The following is a 22,191-nucleotide window of genomic DNA, read 5'->3' as shown; positions in this document are numbered from 1 at the left end:
GTGTATCAAGAAGTTAGATACCTCATTTTCACAGCAATGATTTCTATCCTACACAGTGGAAATACCTCTTAATAAGGCAAAATAATCACTATCAGATTTTCATGAATTTTTATTAGTGTTTTATATCATTAAATTTTCTCTTGCCATGAGAGGAGGCAAGACTTACCAATGATTGGTGAATTTACATCTTTTAAAACTGTGACCAGAAAAAGGTTATTGCTTAAATGCTGCCTTTTTCATTTAATCAGCTTTGTTTTGCATTTTACCCCCTTGATAAGTGTCTTATAAATGAAATTTGCATTCATTTCTTTTTTATTTTGCTTTTATAGAAAAAATTAATTTTGTTGAAATGACTGGGCCGAAGAAATGTAATGTTTTCAAAATGAAAAACAATTTTTAGTATATTTTGTGTAAGAATAATTGGAGAAGAGTTCCTAAAAGATTGCATATAAACAGGCTTTATTGAAAACAAGAGCTTTTAAATTTTTATTTAAATTCCAGTAGTTAGGGGTGCCTGGGTGGTGCAGTTGGTTAAGTGTCCAAGTCAGCTCAGGTTGTAATTTCAAGCCCCACCTTGGGCTCCTCACTCAAGGCAGAGTCTGCTTCAGTTTCTCTCTGCCCCTCACTTTAATAAAATAAATTTTAAAATTCCAGTTAACATACAGTGTAAGTTTAGTTTCAGGTGTACAATATAATGATTCAACACTTCGATATATCACCCTGTGTTCATCATGTCAGGTGCGCTCCTTAATTCCTATCACCTCTTTAACCCATCCCCCCACTCACCTCCCCTTTGTTAACCTTCAATTTTAAAAGAGGAGTTTGTAATCTATAGTCCACAGATGGACTATATGGGGGGTATGTGAACCTGAATAAGAAAAAATTCACATTAGTTTTACTAACCTCTAATGAAAATTAGCATTTTTTCCAATTATAATGTGGGCAATAAACCATAGTAGTATTAGTGATAACTTTGTTGCCAATTGAAATCAACTAGTTTTGTTGTTACCGATATCTCAAAATTATTTATCTTTATCAAGACTTCAGAATTTCAGATAGTTATTAGACTTGCTGCTATATTTTGTTTAATGCATTAACAAACTACACATATTACTGTATCACAAATGTTTAATATTTTGATAATTTATATATAATTGGTTTCTTCTCTATTTTATGTTTCAAAACATGCAAAGAAAGATGTCTGTAAGCTTCTCTATATTGCCAAAGGAGTCTATGGCGCAGATACAGTTAGAATCTCTAATTTTGAAACATTTTCATATAGAGAATTCTTCTTTTTTCTAAGTTTTTATTTAAATTTCATTTATTTAACATACAGTATAATTAGTTTTAGGTGTACAGTTTGGTGAATCAGTACTTCATACAACACCCGGTGCTCATCACAAGTGTACTCCTTAATCCTCATCATCTATTTAACCCATCCCTCCATCCACCTCTCCTGACATAGAGAAGTCTTATAACATTAACTGCTTTTTTTTTGATTAGGTGTAGGGAATAGCAATGAAGGTGGACGAGGAAAGGCAGGTGCAAAACTTTTCCAAGATTTTCAGATGTTAAGTAGAATCTGGACTCATCCTTGGTGTTTACAGCTGGACTACATTAGCAAAGAAAATAAGGTAACCTAAAATTGATTAAAATTTATCTGTTGGAAACATAATAACTTTAGGAAAAAAGGTTGATCTATATAGACTTACTGTATATTGGAATTTTCCTTTGCTTTGTGGTATAGTAATTCAGCCTATTTTATTTCTAGTTAATTTCTATGTTAGAATGTAGTACAATTATGGAAGGAGCATTAAATGTTGTTCTTAACATCTTGCATAACCATGGTAAAATGTTCAAAATTTAAAACTTAATATTAGGTCAATAGTATTAACCAAACCAGAGACTTTCATTGAATTTCATCACTTTTTATGTACCTCTGACCTTTTTCTTTTCCATGTTTCAATCCAAGACCTCACAATGCATTTAGTAATCATATTTGTGATGTCTCCTTTATTTTTTCTAATCTGTGGTAGTTCCTCAGATCTTTCTTATCCCTTAACAATTAACTTATCCTCAGGTAAAGTAAACATCATTATAATTTCCAATATAAGTTGAAATAAACTATTAAAACATTCATCATTTTTTTTCTTCTAGGGATACTTTGATGAAGACAGTATGGATGAATTTATAGCTTCAGATTCCGATGAAACCTCCATGAGTTTAAGCTCCGATGATTATACAAAGTAAATTGAATAATTTTTGTGTCCTATGTTGACACATTTAAAGTCCCTAATTGCTAATTGTCCTCTCTTACTTGGCATTTGTATCTTTACTGTGCTTTCCTAACAGTTTGGATTTGTTCCTTTTATAGAAAGAAGAAAACAAAGGGGAAAAAAGGGAAAAAAGATAGTAGCTCAAGTGGAAGTGGCAGTGACAATGATGTTGAAGTGATTAAAGTCTGGAATTCACGATCTCGAGGAGGTGGTGAAGGAAATGTGGATGAAATAGGAAGCAATCCTTCAGTTTCATTAAAGCTGGAAGAAAGTGAGTCTAATGAATGTTGGCTTTATAATGGAACATTGATTTAGAAAATATCATGTCTATGGTTTTTTCAAGTATTAATTTAACCTTATTATTTCACTCAAGGGAGTATTTTCCTAGATGCTTTTAGTAAGCATCTAGGATAATCAGGTCATATAATAACAAATATCTGCTGAATGTTTAATTACAAGCAAGCCATTGTGTTCTGATATTTGAGAGAAAAGGAAGAAAGAAAAACTAATGTTTATTTACATGTATATAAACTAAATGCTGTATTTTCATTCCATGTATTAACTAACTTAATTCCTGAGCAGACATGCAATGCTGTTGATATCTTTATTTTTATAAATGATTAGTAGAAGTGAGATTTAGACCTAGATACATCCAGTTTCAGAGTCCCAGTGGTATTTTCACTTAACTACATAGAAATAACTGGAAACATTTCATGTAATTGAGTATGTAATTAACTTTATACAATGAAACTAGTGTTGATGTTTCAGCCTTTGTAATTCTTCATAATCTATAATTGTACACTTTAAATTTTCCCCTTTTCATGTACAATTTAACACCTCTTTTTAAAATTATTTTTATTTATTTTTTAAATTTAAATTTTAGGTAGTTAACATATAGTGCAATATTTCTTTCTATAGTAGTTTCTGGAGTAGAATTCAATGATTCATCACTTAAATATAACACCCAGTACTCATCACAAAAAGTGTTCTCCTTAATACCCATAACCCATTTAGCCCATCCCCCACCCACCTACCTCCATAAACCCTCAGTTTGTTCTCTATCCTTAAAAGTCGCTTCTGGCTGGAAGGGAGATGGGTGAGGGGATGGGGTAATTGGGGGATGGGCATTAAGAAGGGCACTTAATGTAATGAGTACTAAGTATTATATGCAACTGATGAATCACTAAATTCTATCCCTGAAACTAAACACACTATATGTTAACTAAATTGAATTTAAATTAAAAAAACTTTTTAAAAAGAGTCTTTTATGGATTGTTTCCCTCTCCTTTTTTTCTTTTCCCCCTTCCCATATGTTCATCTGTTCTCTTTCTTAAATTCCGCATATGAGTGAGATCATATGGTATTTGTCTTTCTCTGACTGGCCTATTTCACTTAGCATAATACACTCTAGCTCCATCCGTGACATTGAGAATGACAAGATTTTATTCTATTTTATGGCTGAGGAATATTCCATTTATTTATATATATACCACACCTTCTATAGCAGTTTGTATTCCCATCAACAGTGCAAGAGGGTTCCCATTCTCCACATCCTTACCAACACGTATTGTTTCTTTTATTGTTAATTTTAGCTGTCCTGACCAGTGTAAGATGGTATTTCATCATGGTTTTGATTTGTATTTCCCTGATGAGTGATATTGAGCATCTTTTCATGTGTCTGTTAGTCATCTGTATGTCCCTTTGGGCAAAGTATCTATTCATGTCTTCTGCCCATTTCTTAACTGGATTATTTGTTTTTTTACATGTTGATTTTGATAAGTTTTTTGTAAATTTTACATACTAACCCTTTATCAGATTTGTCATTTACAAATATCTTGTTCCGTAGACTGCCTTTTAGTTTTGATTATTTCATTTTCTGTGCAGAAGCTTTTTATCTTAATGAAGTTCCAGTAATTCATTTTTGCATTTGTTTCCCTTGCCTGTGGTGACATTTCTAGTAAGAAGTTGCTATGGCTGAGGTCAAAGAGGTTTCTGCCTATATTCTCCTCTATCACTTCTTTAATTTTGCCTTTCTCTCCTTTCCTTGTTCATGAGTGTACAAACAAGTGAAAGTATGAATTTTCTAATGTTGTCTTGACCTGTATCTACACTTGAAGGATTTGTGTTGAGGCTCCATATACTCATAGGGCAGCCTAACTGGGTATCTAGGAACTCCACTCCAAAGCTGGGAACCTGAATATTTGAAATATTATATATCTAAAGACAAAGCAGTGTAAATAGCTCTAAATATTTGTAATTTGAGAGTCATATAGCAGAGCAATTCACTGTGAAGAAAAGAAAGATATGGAAGCCAGCTAGGTGAGTGACCCTGAATTCAAACAAACATGGCTGGTTGTAGGCCTACACCTGAAATAATTTGGTGATTTCTTAATAAACATCTCTTTTCAAGAGAATAGGGGGCAGAAAACGTATGTGGAAAATAATAGCTGAAAACTTCCTTACTCTCGGGAGTGAAACACTTATCCAGATCCAGGACACACAGAAAACTCCCCCCATCAAAATCAACAAAAGCAGACAAACATCAAGACATATTGTAATTAGCTTTGTATAATATAGTGATAAAAATATCTTAAAAACAGCAAGAGAAAAGAAGCCCTTAACTTACAAGGGAAAACCCATAAGGCCAGCTGGAGAATTCTCAAAAGAAATTTGACAAGCCAGAAGAGAGTGACATGATATATTCAATGTGCTGAATGGAAAAATATGCAACCGTGAATACTTTATCCAGCAAGGCTGTCATTCAGAATAGAAGGAGAGTTTCCCAGACAAACAAAAAATAAAGGAGTTTGTATCCACTAAACTAGCCCTGCAAGAAATATTGAAGGGGACTCTTTGAATGGGAAAGAAAGACCAAAAGTGACAAAGTCCAGAAAGGAACAGAAAATCTCCAGAAACAACGACAAAACAACTAACACAATGGCCCTAAATTCATGTCTATCAATAATCATTCTGAATGTAAATGGACTAAATGCTCCAATCAAAAGACCTAGGATGTCAGAATGGATTAACAAAAAACAAACAAACAAAACCATCAATATCCATGTATATGCTGCCTACAGGAGACTCACTTTAGACCTACAGACACCTGCATATTGAAAGTGAGGTGATAAAGAAATATTTATCTTGCAAACAGATGTCAAAAGAAAGTTGGGAGTAGCCATACTTATATCAGACAAATTAGATTTTAACCAGACTGTAACAAGAGGTGAAGAAGGGCACTATATCATAATAAAGGGGTCTATCCAACAAGGAAATATAACGATTGTAAATATTTCTGCTCCTCAACTTGGGAAAACCTAAATATATAATAGAATTAATAACAAATATATAGGAATCCATTGATAATAATACAGTAATAGTAGGTGACATTAAACCCCACTTACATCGGTGGACAGATCATCTAAGCAGAAAATCAAAAAGGAGACAATGGCTTTGAATGACACACTGGACCAGACGGACTTAACAGATATATTCAGAACATTTCATCCTAATGCAATAGAACACACTTTCTTTTCAAGTGCACATGGAACATTCTCCAGAAAAGATCACATACTAGGTCACAAACCAGGGCTCAAGAAGTACAGAAAGATTGAGATCATACCATACGTATTTTCTGACAACAATGCTATGAAACTTGATGTCAGTCACAAGAAAAAATTTGGAAAGACCAAATACATGGAGGTTAAAGAAGATGCTACTGAAGAGTGAATGAATTAACCAGGAAATTAAAGAAGAAATAAAGGAATATATGGAAGAAAATGAAAATGAAAATATTACAGTCCAAAACCTTTTGGATGCAGCAAAAACAGTCCTAAGATGCAAGTATATAGCAATATAGGCCTACCTCAAGTGGCAAGAAAATTTTCAAAAACACAACTTAACCTTACACCTAAAGGAACTAGAGATAAAAGAACAGATGAAGCCTAAAGCCAAGAAAAGAAGGCAAATAATAAAGATTAGAGCAAATAAATGAAATAGAAACCGAAAAAATCCACTAGAAGAGGTCACTGAAACTAGGAGCTGGTTCTTTGAAAAAATTAATAAAATTGATAAACCCATAGCCAGACTTAACAAAAAGCAAAAAGAAAGGACCCAAATAAATAAATTCACTAATGAGAGAGGAGAGATCACAACAAAGACCACAGAAATAAAAAGAAGGTAGTATTATGAAAAATTGTATACCAACAAATTGGACAACTGTAAGAAATGGATAAATTCTCAGAAACTTATAAATTTCCAAAACTGAAACAGGAGCAAATAGAAAATTTAAACAGATTGATAACTTGCAATGAAATTGAAGTAGTGATCAAAAAATGCCCAACAAACAGATGTCCTTGGTCAGATGGCTTCCCAAGGGAATTCTACCAAACATACAGAAGAGTTCATACCTAATCCTCTCAGACTATCCAAATACAGAAAAGGAAGGAAAAATTCCCAATTCATTTTATGAGGCCAGCATTACCTTGACAGCAAAACCAGATAAAGAGTCCCCTAAAAAAGAGAACTGTAGGCTAATATTAAAGATGGACATAGATGCAAAATTCTCAATAAAATTCTAGCAAACTAAATTCAACAATACATTTTCAAAAATCTTTTCACAGTGATCAAGTGGGACTTATTACTGCGTTGCAAGGGTGGATCAGCATTCACAGATCAATCAACACAATACACTATATTAATGAAAGAAAGGATAAGAACCATACAGTCATTTCAGTAGATGAAGAAAAAGGATTTGGCATCGTTTCAGATGCCAAACAGATCCATTCATGATAAAAAACCTCAACAGTATAAGTTTAGAGGGAACATACCTCATCATCATAAAGGCCATACATAAAAAACCCCACAGGTAATATCATGCCCTATGGGGGAAAACTGATTGCTTTTCCTCTGTGGTCAGAAGCAAGATAAGGATGTCCATTCTCACAACAGTTATTTTTTTTTTAATTTGTATTTATGATAGTCACAGAGAGAGAGAGAGAGGCAGAGACACAGGCAGAGGGAGAAGCAGGCTCCATGCACCGGGAGCCCGACGTGGGACTCGATCCCGGGTCTCCAGGATCACGCCCTGGGCCAAAGGCAGGCGCTAAACCGCTGCGCCACCCAGGGATCCCCACAACAGTTATTTAACCTAGGACTAGAAGTCCTGTCCACAGCAGTCAGACAACAAAATGAAAGAAAAGGCATCCACACTGGCAAGGAAGAAGTAAAACTTTCACTATTTGCAGATGGCATGATACTCTAAATAGAAAACCCAAAGGCTCAACCAAAAAGCTGCTGGAACCGATACATGAATTCAATAACATGGCAGGATACAAAGTCAATGTAGAGGAATCGGTTTGGATTTCTATACATCAATAATGAAGCAGCATAGACAGATATTAAGAAATCAGTCTCATTTATAATTTTAGCCAAAGTCAAGATAGGTAGGAATAAACTCAACCAAGAAGGTGAAATACCTGTACTCTGAAAAGTATAAAACACTGATGAAGGAAGTTGAAGAGGACACAAAGAAACAAAAAGACATTCCGTGCTCATGGATTGAAAGAACAAACATTTTCACAACGTCTATACCACCTAAAGCAATCTACAAATATAATGCTATCCCTATCAAACTACCCAGAGCAGTTTTCACAGAGCTATAACAAACAATCCTAAAATTTGCTTGGAACCACCAAATACCCCACATATCCAAAGCAACCTTAAAAAGAAACAAAAGCTGGAGGCATCACAATTTCTGTCTTCAAGTTATATCATAAAGCTGTATTAATCAAAATAGTATGGTTTAGTGCAAAAATACATAGATTAACGGAACAGAAAAAAAAAACCCTAAAAGCGAACCTTCAACTCTATGGACAATCTTTGACAAAGCAGGAAAGGATATCTAAAGGGGAAAACAGTGTTTCTTCAACAAATGGTGTTAATTGTGAAAACTGGACAGCAACATGCAAAAGAATGCAATTGGACCGCTTTATTACATTTTCCACAAATAGAAATTCAAAATGGATTAAAGACCTAACTGTGAGATTTGAAACCATAAAAATCCTAGAAGAGAACACATTCAGTAATGTCTCAGACATTGGGCATAGCAAGCTGTTTCTAGATATATGTCTCTTGAGGCAAGGGAAATAAAAGCAAAAATAAACTATTGGAACATCATCAAAATAAACAGCTTCTGCACAGTGAAGGAAACAGTCAACTAAAAGGCAATCTTCAGAATGGGAGAAGATATTTGCAAATTATATATCTCAGAAAGCATTTGTTTCCAGAATATATAAAGAACCTCTAAAACTCAACACTCAAAAAGTGAACAGTCCAATTAAAAATGCGCAGCAGATGTGAATAGACATTTTTCCAAAGAAGACATACATATGGCCAACAGAGACATGAATAGATGCTCATCATTGATCATCAGGGAAATAACAAATCAAAATGACAGATATCACCACACTTGTCAGAATGGCTATGATCAATAGAAGAAACAATAGGAGCTGGTGAGGGTATAGAAAAAAGGAACACTTGGGCACCATTGGTGGGAATGCATACTGGTAGAGTCACTCTGGAAAACAATATGTAGACTGATCAGAAAGTTAAAAATAGAACTACCCTATGATCCCATAATTGCACTATTGGATATTTAACCAATAAAATACAAAAAAAAAAAATTTAAAGGGATATACGCATCTCTATGTGTATAGCAGCAATTATCAACAATAGCCAAATTATGGAACAAGTCCTCAAATCCATCTGTAGACAGATAAAGAAGAGATGATACACACACACACACACACACACACACACACACACACTATGGAGTATTAATCACTCAACCATCAAAAAGAATGAAATTTTGACTTTTGAAACGACATGGACTAGAGAGTATTATGCTAAGCAAAATAAGTCAGTCTAAGAATAATAAATATTATGATTTCACTTATATGGTAGAATTTAAGAAACAAATTGTACCAGGAAAGGGACAAAAAGAAAGATACAAACTAAGAAACAGACTCATAACTATAGAGAACAAAGTGATGGTTACCAGAGGGGAGATGGGTGGGGGAATAGGTTAAATAGGTGATGGAAATTGAGGAGTGCACTTGTTATTAGCATAGGATGTTATATGAAAGTGTTGAATCACTATACTGTACACCTGAAATTGATACTACACTGTATGTTAAATAACTGGAATTAAAATAAAAACTTAAAAAAATACAACATTTCTCTCTTCATTACCTCATTGGAATAGGTAGATAGCAGCCTAACTCCAAACCTTGGCTTATTTCTCTTAGAAATCAGGGGGATAATAAAAATCAAACTACCAAATTTTCCTCCTTGTTCTTTGCTGTTGTCCCATAGAGACAGTTTATTATTAGTGTTAATTTTCCAATTGGTTTTGAAGAGTAGTTTTCTAAGAATTGTAAAGGAATGGTTCTAGTTTAATAAGAAGCCCTCTGTTACCTCCTTCTCTGCTCTCCCTGTCTGACTTTTCATTTAAATTTCTCCTTAGTCATCTCAGAATTGGAAATAAATAGCTTAAGATTTATGTGTTCCTGCAGATGGTTTTCTTAAAATATTCTTGTTGAAATTTTTTTGGTAACTTATAGTTAGAAAGAGAGGGAGAGTAGCCTAACCAATATATCTCATCCTGTACTATAAATGGGTTAAATAAAAGTATGCTGAGGTCTTCATCCCTTCATCACTTACAAGTGCAAGTGGGGTCTAAGGCAGCTGGGGCATCTCCCGAAATGAATAGCCTCTTCCATTTCCTCCTGGTATGTTATGTCAGCATTACCATGTATGTCATAATGTGATGAAAATGTTTGGAAAGAATTGGGGTAGAGATCAGTTGGCTATGTGTTATGAACTTAAAAGCAGATAGGGAAGGCTGTGGGTTCCAAATGACAAATTTTGACTACCTGTCTGAGGTCTTTGTTTCATTTTAGGTGTGTGCAGTCAAATAGAGATCATTCATATATAGGTGTATTTTATGTTTTCTTCAGCTGTGTACATTCATAGCTTATCAGAAATATTTTCCAGAACAAATGATAAAAATCTATTTTGGGGATGCCTGGGAGGCTCAGCAGTTAAACACCTGCCTTCGGCTCAGAGCATGATCCTGGAATCCAGGATCGAGTCCCACATCGGGCTCCCTGCATGGAGCCTGCTTCTTCCTCTGCTTATGTCTCTGCCTTCTCTCTCTCTCTCTCTCTCTCTCTCTCTCTCTCTCTCTCTCATGAGTAAATAAATACAATCTTTTTTAAAAATTTTATTTTTGTTTTTTAGATCTAGATTAACTCCAAGTAGGGCTGAGAAGATCATAGTATATGGACATATATAGCTGGTACTCTGTAACTTTTTAAAAACATAATTACTTTCTTATAGGAACTGTAAGAAAACCCAGATAGAAAGTATTTAAGGGCCAAACTGTTTTATTTGAAATTTGAAATAGATATTAAATAAGTAGATGGCTATAATTGAGCTATAATAATATTCTCACTGCGTATTTCATTTTTACTTCTAAGAGTTGCTATTTAACTTTTTTTATAGTAGCTTTCTAAATGTTTACAGAAACAACATCTTGAATAAGTCTTTTTTTTAAAAATTATTTTACTTATTTATACATGAGAGACACAGAGAGGCAGAGACTTAGGAAGAGGGAGAAGCAGGCTTCCTGCAGGTAGCCCAATGCAGGACTCCCATCCCAGGACCCTGGGATCATGACCTGAGCCAAAGGCAGATGCTCAACCACTGAGCCACCCAGTTGCCCCTTGAAGAACTCTTTTAAGTTAATTTTATATTATCCCCATTTCTGTGTTTTGGTATTTTATTTAGGACAGTTTTTAAATTAAGAAAATGAGTATAAAAACTACTTCAAAGTATTCAATTTATAGCAATCAATTGTACTACTAGGTATTTATACCCCAAAGACACAAATGTGATCTGAAGGTGCACCTACACCCTAGTGTTTATAGCAGCAATGTCCACGATAGCCAAACTATGGAAAGAGACCAGGTGTCCATGGACAGATGAATGGATAAAGATGTGGGGTGTGTGTGTGTTTGTATATATAATGAAATACTAGTCAGCCATCAAAAAATGAACTCTTGCCATTTGCAATGATGTGGATGGAACTAGAGGGTATTATGCTAAGTGAAATAAGTCAATGAAAGAATTATATGTTCTCACTCATATGTGTAATTTAAAAAACAAAACATCATAGGGGAGGGGGGGAGAAAAATAAAACAAGATGAAATCAGGGAGACAAACCGTAAGAGGCTCTTAATCATAGGAAACAAACAGGGTTGCTGGAGGAAAGGGGAGTGGGGGATGGGGGAATTAGGTGATGGATGTTAAACGGGGCATGTGATATAATGAGCACTGGATGCTATAAAGGACTGATAAATTATAAACTCTACTTCTGAAACTAATGAAATATGCTATATATCAATTAATTGAATTTAAATTAAATAAAAACCAAAGTATTCAATTATTATTTTGCCATTTTTAGATTAAGCCTTATTGATGAGCATTCACGCTTTAAAATGTATATAATTCATTATATGGATATAAACTTTTGTGACAGAGTCCTATATTATGTAGGACCATAGTATTGGCACTAATATACCACATTTATTCATTCAACAAATATTTATTTGAATGTTTAATATAGTCTAGGCACTGCTATAGAAGCTTGGGTGATCTCTGTCAACAAACTGCACTCATGGATGACTTAATGATATCTTATCATATGAATGATATCATAAGTTATTAATATGAATGTTATGATATGTACTAATTTCTCCAGAAATAAGTTATGATATGTGAAGTGTCACCTACCACAGAAGCTCATTAGGGACCAAATGTCTATGTTTCTTATGTGTTTTAAACACACTGCCTTATTTTTATCAAGTCTCAGAATCCAAGAAGAAAAAACAAACAGGTGTTCAGAACACTTGTTTGCACGTTGTACAAACAATCTGGGCATAGTGAGCCATTCTTATCAGGGAAACTTTTAAAGTAGGAGCTATGTACCATTCAAGTGCCCAGCCCATAGCCTAGGGCCAGCCTTGCAAAGGAGGCTTTTCCAGATGAAATTTCAGTTGGTTTGTGAAGGATAGTGAAGCATAAAATGTTTGCCAGGCAAAGAAAAGAAGAAAATAATATAAGACATTCAAGGAAAGGTATGGATTCTTGCAAATATGTGACATGTTTAGTGAGTAGCTCATTGTAGTTTGAATATCAATACATAATGAACTCTTTATAAGTAATGGAAACCGCCAGGACCCAGGCACTGGTAATTTAAATAGTAATTTCAAGAAGATAGGCTATGGAAGCCTTAGGGATATGCTAGTCTTAGAAACTAGTACCTTTGGTTTTCACCTACTCAGGGATAGGATACAAGGCCTTGAGCCCTTTATAAGGTGGAGAGTTCTTCGAACCCAGATTAAAGCTGAATCTCTTCAGTCTGAATCTAAGGCTGAACCTCTGTGTACCCTTCAAAGGATAAATAGTCCATTGAAGAATAGGATAGAAAAAAATTTTCCCATCAGTTCAGGGAGATGACAAGGAAGCATATCTGTTTCACCCTAGTCTCTGGGTTGAGAAAAATAGGTTTCTTGGATTCATAATCATCGGCTTACATAGCTTATGATTTGAATTTACATTAGTCTAAAAATCTCAAGCTGATGGGTTGCCTGGGTGGCTCAGTTGGTTGAATCACCAGCTCTTAATTTCAGCTCAGGTCATGATCTCAGGGGTGCAGGATTGAGCCCATGTCAGGCTTGTCCCTTAGAAGGGAGTCTGCTGAAGATTCTCTGTCTCCCTCTCCTTTTGTCCCTCTCCCCCATACTTGCACATGTGCATGCTCATGCTCTCTCTCGAAAAAAAAAAAAATCTTAAATAAATTAAAATCTCAAGCTGAAATACCTCAGAAATAATGTTGAGTTGTTGATCCCCTGGAGCACCTGGCATAAACAGATGTAGAATAAGTGTAGAGATGTATGACCTCTACCCAGGATTCTCACATATTACAGCTATACTGAAAGTGAAATGAAAAATTAAAATGAGAGAATACCTAAGAAAACAATGAACTAAGAAAAGTTAACAACAAAATATATTAGCAGTCAGCCTGTCAAAAGTTAATACATGAAATGAACAGCATATTTAGATTCTAAAGGGCCTCATATAATAGGAGTATTTGATAAAGACTACAATTAGAATTATGTTTAAAGTAATAATTTTAAGAAATCAAAAATATAGGTTTATGCCAGAAAATTTAAAACTTAGATGAAGCAGGCAATATTCTAGAAAAATATAACAAAATTGAGTATTCATTTGATAGTAGCCATAAATTAGAAATTATCTAAATATCTATGAGACTAGTGAGGAGATGTTTATAGTGCCTATGAGATGAGCTAATAAATGATGGTATATTCATGCAGTGGAATTCTACATAGCAGTTAGAATAATTGAATAAGTCTCACTTTGAGTGAAAAAATGAAAAACTACGTTTAGTGAAAAAGTAAGTCATAGAAGGATATAGTTTGTACTTTTACATGTACTGTGAAAACATGAAAGATAATGTACAGTTTAGGGATACATGTGTAGTGAAAATATAAAAACATACACAGAAATAGTAAATACATAATTTAGGATTTTATTTATTTTGATATATAATACATTTTATTCTGTTCTTTTACATATTTTTAGTATATTTGACAGACAGTATTACAGTAGTTCCAGGTGTACAACCACTTATTTGACAAATTTGTACATTATGCTATATTCACCACAATTGTGGTTACCATCTGTCTTGCTACATTGCTATTACAATATCATTGACTTTTATTGACACTATCATCTGCCTTTTATTTCCATGACTTAGTTTGTTCTCTGTATTTATAGGTTTGATCCTGCCTTTTGTTTGTTTATTCATTTGTGTTGCTTTGTTCTGTTTTTAGATTCCTATGACTTATTCCATAAAGGGAGGATTGTATCTCTCTCCCCTTTACCCATTTTGCCCAACCCCACTCCCTCTCCTCTGGCATCCCTCAGTTTTTTCTCTTTGTTTATAAGTCTGATCCTGCTTTTTGTTTATTCATTTTTTAAAATTACATTTACGAGTAGAATCATGGTATTTGTCTTTCTCAGTCTCATTTATTTCACATACCTTAATACCCTCAAAATCAAGAGAGTATTAGAATTTAGGATTTTAGAGACCTCTCAGAAAGAAGGTAGGGAAAGAAGAGAATGAGATTGGGTATGGTCATATAATAGGTGCCAACTGCATCGGAAATAGATTTAGCAAGTGGTAAGATATAATGAAGATGGGATATGGGAACATGGCTGTTCATTATATTCTATATACTTTTGTGAAAATGTATGATATATATAACAAAAATATGCAAAAATTTAAAATGCTTTAAAAAACAATTGAGGGACGGTACAAAAACACATAAACCTTGTGTTCCCAATTTTTTTTAAATTTTTATTTATTTATGATAGTCACACACACAGAGAGAGAGAGAGAGAGGCAGAGACACAGGCAGAGGGAGAAGCAGGCTCCATGCACCAGGAGCCCGACATGGGACTCGATCCTGGGTCTCCAGGATCGCGCCCTGGGCCAAAGACAGGCGCTAAACCGCTGCGCCACCCAGGGATCCCTTGTGTTCCCAATTTTGAATTGAATTGTTTATGTTTAGACACTTAATAAATTATTTTGTTTTACTTCCTTCTTAAATCTTTTATAATCAAAGTTTGTAGGGGAAAATAACAAAATGATTTAACATGATATGGTCATTCTGGGATCAATCCCTTTTTGTCTTCCAGAATTCTGTTAGGACCGTGAAATATTTCCTGCTCCTAAGATCATTTTTCTCTTGATCTCTCAGTCTGTTTTCTTCCGTCCCTCTTCTCCTCCCTACCTCTATCTGTCTCTCTTTGGTTCTTTTTCTCTCCTAGTCCCTGTCTTTGTGGGTTTGTATTGGGAGTTATACTCTCTCAGTGCCTGGAATGAGAGGGGGGGCTTTGTCTCTTTAGGGTCTCTGATTTTCTAGCCCCCCCCTACTCCCAGGCACTGTTTCTCATAGTTGTACTTTCTCAGAGTCTTTTGCTTACTCTCTCACTTGATTTGCCTGCCCCCTTCAGTGTTTTTCTTCCTTTGCATTCTTTTGTGCCTGTTTGTATGTTCCACTCCCTGTCTCTTTCTCTCCCTCTCCTAGGGTGGGTTTGTCCCCTCTACTCCACTCCCCACTTTTTGTCTTTTCCTCATAGTAAAGCTCTCTCTTTCCTGGGGTGGTATTTTTTTCTCTTTTTGCAAGAAGGTACCCTCCTTCTCCCTCATCCTCCTTTTCTGTCTTCTTCCTTCCCTCCTCCTCCCTTCTCTTTCCTCCCCACCTCTCCCCACCCCCTCCTATTTCTCTTGGTCTCTTTCTTAATCCTTCTCAGGATCTATGAGTTACTTTCCTTATTTGTCTACTTATTTATATTTCATTTATTTTATTTAGGTAAAGCTACTTCCTCTTCTAATCCAAGCAGTCCAGCTCCAGACTGGTACAAAGATTTTGTTACAGATGCTGATGCTGAGATTTTAGAACATTCTGGAAAAATGGTACTTCTTTTTGAAATTCTTCGAATGGCAGAAGAAATTGGGGATAAAGTGTAAGTTTCTCCTATTTTTATTATATAAATGAGCCTTTTTATAAACTTTCTATTATGTAAACAGTTTATTTGAAGAAATTTGTTTTCTCCCTTTCTGAAGATGTAATTTATTTAGTAGTGTATTGATAGACAACTACTTTCCTTCTAAGCCACTAGTTCTGAGTACATATTCTGGTTATTTCGTCAGTGCTGTTTTCCATTTCTGGCTATTGCCCCTTGAACTTATTTCTTTGAGCCAAGCCTCTAGTGAATATCTATATTTCACTATCTTTAAAATTATTTTTCAGTCCATGCAGTGTGGTTCCTACTTTATTGAGATTTTTTTCCCCTAAAGTCATTTAGTTACCTTTTAATCCCCAAATCTAGTGGATACCTCTCAACTTTATTTCACCTCTTTGATTATTCTCTTTCATTTCTCCTTTGTTTTTGTTCTTGTTTGTTTTACTTCAAGCATTTGAGTCCCCATTCACTTCCCTGCATTCCTGCGCTCCAATCTCATTGTTCAAATTATTATTCAAAAAACATACTTTTAAAGTTTTGAACCAGACTTACTGTTTAGGTTGTTATAAGGTCTCAACGTGATCATAAAATATTTTTAAAATATATCTGTGATTCTTTTAATAACAATTTAACATAAGGCTTAAAATAAACCTTTTATCTTAAATTTCAAACTAAAGAAACTAATCTTTAACTTTATTGGGAAGAGATAGACCCACTATTAATACTTCTATACCATCTTTTAATATACCTTTACTGTTAACACATTCTAATATACTTGTATGTCTTTTCACTGGATAGCGAATTATTTGAAGACAGACTGTTTTATTATTTTTTATTAACCACTATACCTTGCATTTAGTAAGTACTCACTAAAATTGGTTTTTTGTTGTATATTGCCTCTTTATTTATACAGAAACAAGTGGTTCAATAAGGGATGATGTTGGCCTGGAATGGAGTGGTAGTATTGGAGGTAAAGGTTATATTTTGAAATAGAAACAATAGGATTTGGTACATTAATGTAGGGCAATAAGAATAAGAGAGTAGTTAAATATGATTTCCAGACTAAGTGGCTGGTGGATTATGGTGTTGCTTACTAAAATGGAGAACAATAGTAAAGAACTAAGTTTATTAAAGGTAATAAAAAAAATTCTGCTCTGGCCATGTTTGAGAGGCCTATTAGATATCTGTGAGAGATGTAAGTAGAAAGTGGGTATTTGAATTCAGAGTTCCTAAAAGTTCAGGAGAGATTATTGCTGTGACATGCTCATGCTTTTTTCTGCTACCAACTTCTATATTTTAAAATTAATATTTGGGGGGTACTGTACAAGAATTCTAAGAGTGTGGAAGAGATTTTAGTGGTCTTTTAATTTCCTAACCACTATAAGAATCTCCTATACCATGTTCATCATAGCTGTTCTAACCTCTCCTGTGGTAGAACATTTGCCATTTTAGAAGGTATAGTTGAATACTTCAAATTTTTAGAAATTATATCCCTATATTTAGTTTGTACTTTATCCCTATATCTGTTTCCCTTGGTTTGGTTAAAAATTGAACATATCTGCTGCCTGTTTTTACACTCTTAGAGTGAAGTTTTAAAGTTATAAGCCCAACCAATAGACATTATCAGTGTCAAGGCTATAAAACTATGCATTTCCGTAACTGTGATTACCACTATTTTTTATTTGTCTATCATTTCCTTATGGAAATTTTCACACATAAAAATAGCAGAAAAAAATTTATAGTGAATACCCATATACCTGTCACCTAGAATCTATACTATATTCTATATTTTAGTGTACTTTCTTTATTACATATAAGTTTATCTATGCATCTTATTTTCCTGATGCCTTTTAGTGTAGGTTGCAGAACTACTGTTTGAATTGTCTCCTCTTCGAAACCTGTCTTGTCCCTTTTAGCTTCCTCTTCTGAGTTAATTGATCTTTTCTTTATATGGCATAATTTCAGGCCTGACCATATGGTCTTGAACATACTTGAATTTTTTAGCACCCATCTTAAAATACAGTCACAGTAAACAAAAATACTTCAGCTGAGTTTTGATTAACACAGAGTTATAGTGAAGCTCGTTCTTCTTTATTGTGGACTCTATACTTCCATTCATGGAATCCAATAGAGAGGTTCTCCCAACACCTAAATAACACTGGTGGCTCATATTAAACTTATGGCCAACTGAGACTCATTTTTTTTTAAAGAAAAACTCCAACACCTAAATAACACTGGTGGCTCATATTAAACTTATGGCCAACTGAAACTCATTTTTTTAAAAGAAAAACTTTAAAAAACTATTTGTGTAGTGGATCTTTTGACCCAAGTGAAAACTTGGTATTTCATAGGACAAGAGATAAGTGAATTTTTGTGATTCTTAGCCAGTGGTGTGTTGATAAATGTTTGACAACTGACTCTTCAAAAAATGATAACAATAGAGAATGCAAAGAAGGAAGAAAAGCTGATATCTATGATAAAAGACTCTTACCATGAACCAATTTTAAGCTACCAACAGTGGTGGGAAAAAATGCTAACAATGACTTTCTTGTTTTAAGCAAGTTACAGCTAACTCCAGTACACTACTGGTTTCAGTCCAGCTCTTCTGACTTGTTTTCCATGATTTAAACATGAAATTTTTATTGAATTTTAATTTCCAGATTTTTGATATGTATGAATTTGATTTGTAGTGCTTCTGTGTTTTCATATGGGCCATTAATAAAATAGATAAAGCCAGAATAGTTTGTATAAGTATGAAAATTATTACCAATCAGGGCAGTAGTTTATGTTATCTGCAACTAGAAAAAGTTAAGAGATAACCATTAGTATGTTGCCACTTAGTCCTAATAACACCTATTTCATAGTGAGATTTTTCTGAGCTCAGTTCCAGGTTCCCAGAACCAGCCTTAATGCGGACTCAAGTCAGCCCTTTTCCAGAATAGTAGCCCAGATTCCAGATTAATTTCAGTTAAATAAATAATTAGTATTTCTAAGAATTTAAGTTTCCCAGTTATAAGAACTGCCAAAAACTTAATTTGTTGTTCATTAGGAATTGATTCAATAAAGTTTTTGATTCTAGGAAAAATAATCAATCTACTGAGGGATCAAGACTGTTGGTCATTTACACTGAGTACTAGGAATACATTCATTTCCTTACCAGTATTCTGGGAGTACCAACTGGGAGACAGTAGACCCCTATTGTGCAGAGTTTAGGAAGTCATACAATAGCCAATTCACATGTTGTTAACTCCAACAGCTGTTTCATAACTGGAGTTGTTCTTTTTAGTTCTACTAAATCTGAAGACCTCTAGCAATGAGTGTTGAAGGATCTTCTGGAGTCATAAAAGCATATCTTTCCTATAGTACAGCTTTCAAAATCAAATAAAACCAAACAATATGCTCGAACAGGTGTCTAGTTCCTTGTATACTGACCTACTTTGCATATATAAGGGAGAGAACAAACCCTCCTTTATCCTTTATTCTCTTCCTAGACTTTTTCCATTTCCTGTATATAATTATGTCCACTTCTCACCAGTGGAATAGATGAGAGCAGTGGTTTTCAAACTATTTCTCAGAACCCATGAAAATTGGTGAAAAGAGGAGGCTAGAGCAGAGGCTGAGGAGCCAGTGACGCTTTTACCTTCTTCTCCCACCAAGGCCTAAAGCACCAAGCAGCTTGCTTGCTTGCTTGCTTTAAAAAGATTTATTTATTTGAGAAAGAGCATCAGTCGGGGGTGGGTGGGAGGTGGGGTTGAGGGAGAGAGAATCTCAAGCAACCTCCCAGCTGAGCATGGAGCCTGCTGTGGGGCTCAATCTGTTAACCTTGAGATCATGACCTGAGCCAAAGTCAGAGTCAGACATTTAACCAACTGAGCCACCCAGGCACTCTTACTTAATAATAATAAATTAAAGTCTTGATTTAAATTCCAGTTAGTTAACATACAGTGTAAGGTTAGTTTCGGGTTAAACGGATGATGGAGATTAAAGGATGCACTTGTGATGAGCACCAGATGTTGTATGGAAGTGTTAAATCACTATAATGTACACCTGAAATTATTTATTATATTTTGATACCACATAAGACTTCATGTGAACAAATAATTTCATGGCTAAAAATATGGGTTAGAAAATACTGGGATAGAGAATCAGGACTCTGCAGACATATTTGAGATGGAGCAACAAAGTGTTTTTAGACTGTGTACAAGTCTAAAATTACTTGAATACTTTTATTAGGAAGACTTTTTTCTTGTATTCTCTAAATAGTCTCTTTTGTATACTACAAATTTTTAATTTTGATGAAATCCATTTTATCAGCTTTTTTTCCCCATAGATCATACTTTTGGTGTTAGGTCTAAGAATTGTCTAATCCCAAGCTACTAGGATTTTCTTCCTTGTGTTTTTCTAAACATTCAACGGTTTTACATTTTAACATTAGATTTATACTCCATTTTGAATTACTTTTTGTATAAAGTGTGAAGTATAGGGCAAAATTCTTTTTTTTTTTTGCATATGGATGTTGAATTTTGCCAAGACCACTGTTGAAAAGATTATCCTTTTTCCACTGAATTGCCTTTACTTCTGCGAAACACTATTTAGCTAACTATATAGTGTGGCTCTATATTTGGATTCTGTATTCTGTTCCATCGACTAGCGCTTGTCCCTGAATCAGCACTACACCATTCTGATTACTCTAGCTTTGTAAGTGTTGAAATCATATAGTTATTAGGCCTCCGACTTTTTCAAAGTTGTTTTGGCTACTCTGTACACTCGTCATTCTTTAGAATCAGCTTGTTAATTTCTCAAAATTCCTACTGTGGCTTTGATTAGAATTGTGTCGAATTTATAGGTTAATTTAGGAAGAAGTGATATCTTTACTTTATGAACCTTCTAATCCATGAACACTAATCCATTTTTTTAGCCTTGTTTTCAGCCAGTCTCTCATATCTCTGGATCTGATTGAAGATTTTCTTGAATTGGCCAGTAGGGAAAAGACAGAAGATAAAGATAAACCTCTTATATATAAAGGTGAGTTACAAGCTTTTCTATATCATAATTTTGAAACCTTCATTTAAACATATTATACAATCATTTTAACAATAAAAGAAAAAATAATCTCTAGACACACAACTTTTACATATACATTTTTCCCTACACATTCTTCTTGTCCTTATCTATATAAATATGGTCATTATTATTGCAATTCTAACATGAAATAAGATTTTTGTTCTTATAAAGAGTTTTATTGACATAATTCAGATATCATTCAGTTCATCCATTTTAAGTGAACAGTTCAGTGGCTTTTAATCTTTTCGTAGAGTTGTGCAACTTAAAAAAAAAAAAGTTGTGCAACTATCACCATAATTATCAACTGTCTTAATCACCACCAAAGAAACCCTGTACTCTTTAGCTATTACCCTCCTACCCCTGCCTTCCACTTCTTTAAATCTTAAACAGTCACTAATCAATATACTTTCTGTTTCTACAGATTGACCTCTTCTGGAATTTTCATAGTAATAGATTCATACAATATGTGGTCTTTCGTGACTGGCTTCTTTCACGTAGAATGTTTTCAGGGTTCTTCCATGTGGTAGCATGTGTCAGTACTTCATTTATTAGGCCATAAAGATCTAATAATATTCCATTGTATGGATAATACCCACATTTTGATTGTACATTTATTCATTCATAGATATAGGGTTGTTTTCACCTTTTAACTATTGTGAATAGTGCTGTGATAAATATTTGTATGGAGGTTTTTATTTGAGCATCCATTTTCACTTCTTTTGGATATATTACTTAGGAATGGAATTATTGGGTCATATGGTAATTTTAACTTCTTGAGGAACCACCAAACTGTTTTCCACTGGCTGCACTATTTACATTTCCACAGGCAGTGTATAAGGGTTCCAGTTTCTCCACATCTTCACCAATACTTAGCTTCTGTTTTGTTTTATACCTCAGAGGTATTGTGGGTTTGGTTAAATACTATGCAATAATGTGAATACTTAAATAAAGGGAGTCAAATTGCATATAAAAGTTATGTTTACGTTATGCTGTAGCCTGTTAAATGTGCAATAGGATTATATCTTTTAAAATGTGCATACCTTAATTAAAAAATACTTTATTATTAAAAGTTGCCAACCATCATCTGAATTTTTCAGCAAGTTAGAATTTTTTGCTAGTGGAGAATTTTATTTATTTATTCATGAGAGATGCAGAGACATAGGCAGAGGGAGAA

At 34.2% G+C, this 22,191-nt stretch overlaps 1 protein-coding gene across 4 annotated transcripts in view; it reads left to right on the top strand.

The window, feature by feature from the left end:
* Positions 1–22,191, top strand: part of ATRX (ATRX chromatin remodeler) — a 304,453-nt gene that overhangs the window by 216,529 nt on the left and 65,733 nt on the right. For all 4 annotated transcript variants that reach the window (XM_055337613.1, XM_055337612.1, XM_055337611.1 and 1 more), the window contains 5 exons: positions 1,504–1,634; positions 2,158–2,246; positions 2,375–2,547; positions 15,800–15,953; positions 20,872–20,978. In XM_055337613.1, the coding sequence (XP_055193588.1) occupies positions 1,504–1,634; positions 2,158–2,246; positions 2,375–2,547; positions 15,800–15,953; positions 20,872–20,978 (654 nt within the window). The remainder of the gene's footprint in view (positions 1–1,503; positions 1,635–2,157; positions 2,247–2,374; positions 2,548–15,799; positions 15,954–20,871; positions 20,979–22,191) is intronic.

The sequence above is a fragment of the Nyctereutes procyonoides genome, unplaced genomic scaffold (genome assembly GCF_905146905.1).
Source record: "Nyctereutes procyonoides isolate TBG_1078 unplaced genomic scaffold, NYPRO_anot_genome, whole genome shotgun sequence".
Taxonomy (NCBI): domain Eukaryota; kingdom Metazoa; phylum Chordata; class Mammalia; order Carnivora; family Canidae; genus Nyctereutes; species Nyctereutes procyonoides.
The sequence above is the reverse complement of the archived record's forward strand: the minus strand, read 5'-3'. Positions and strand labels throughout refer to the sequence as shown.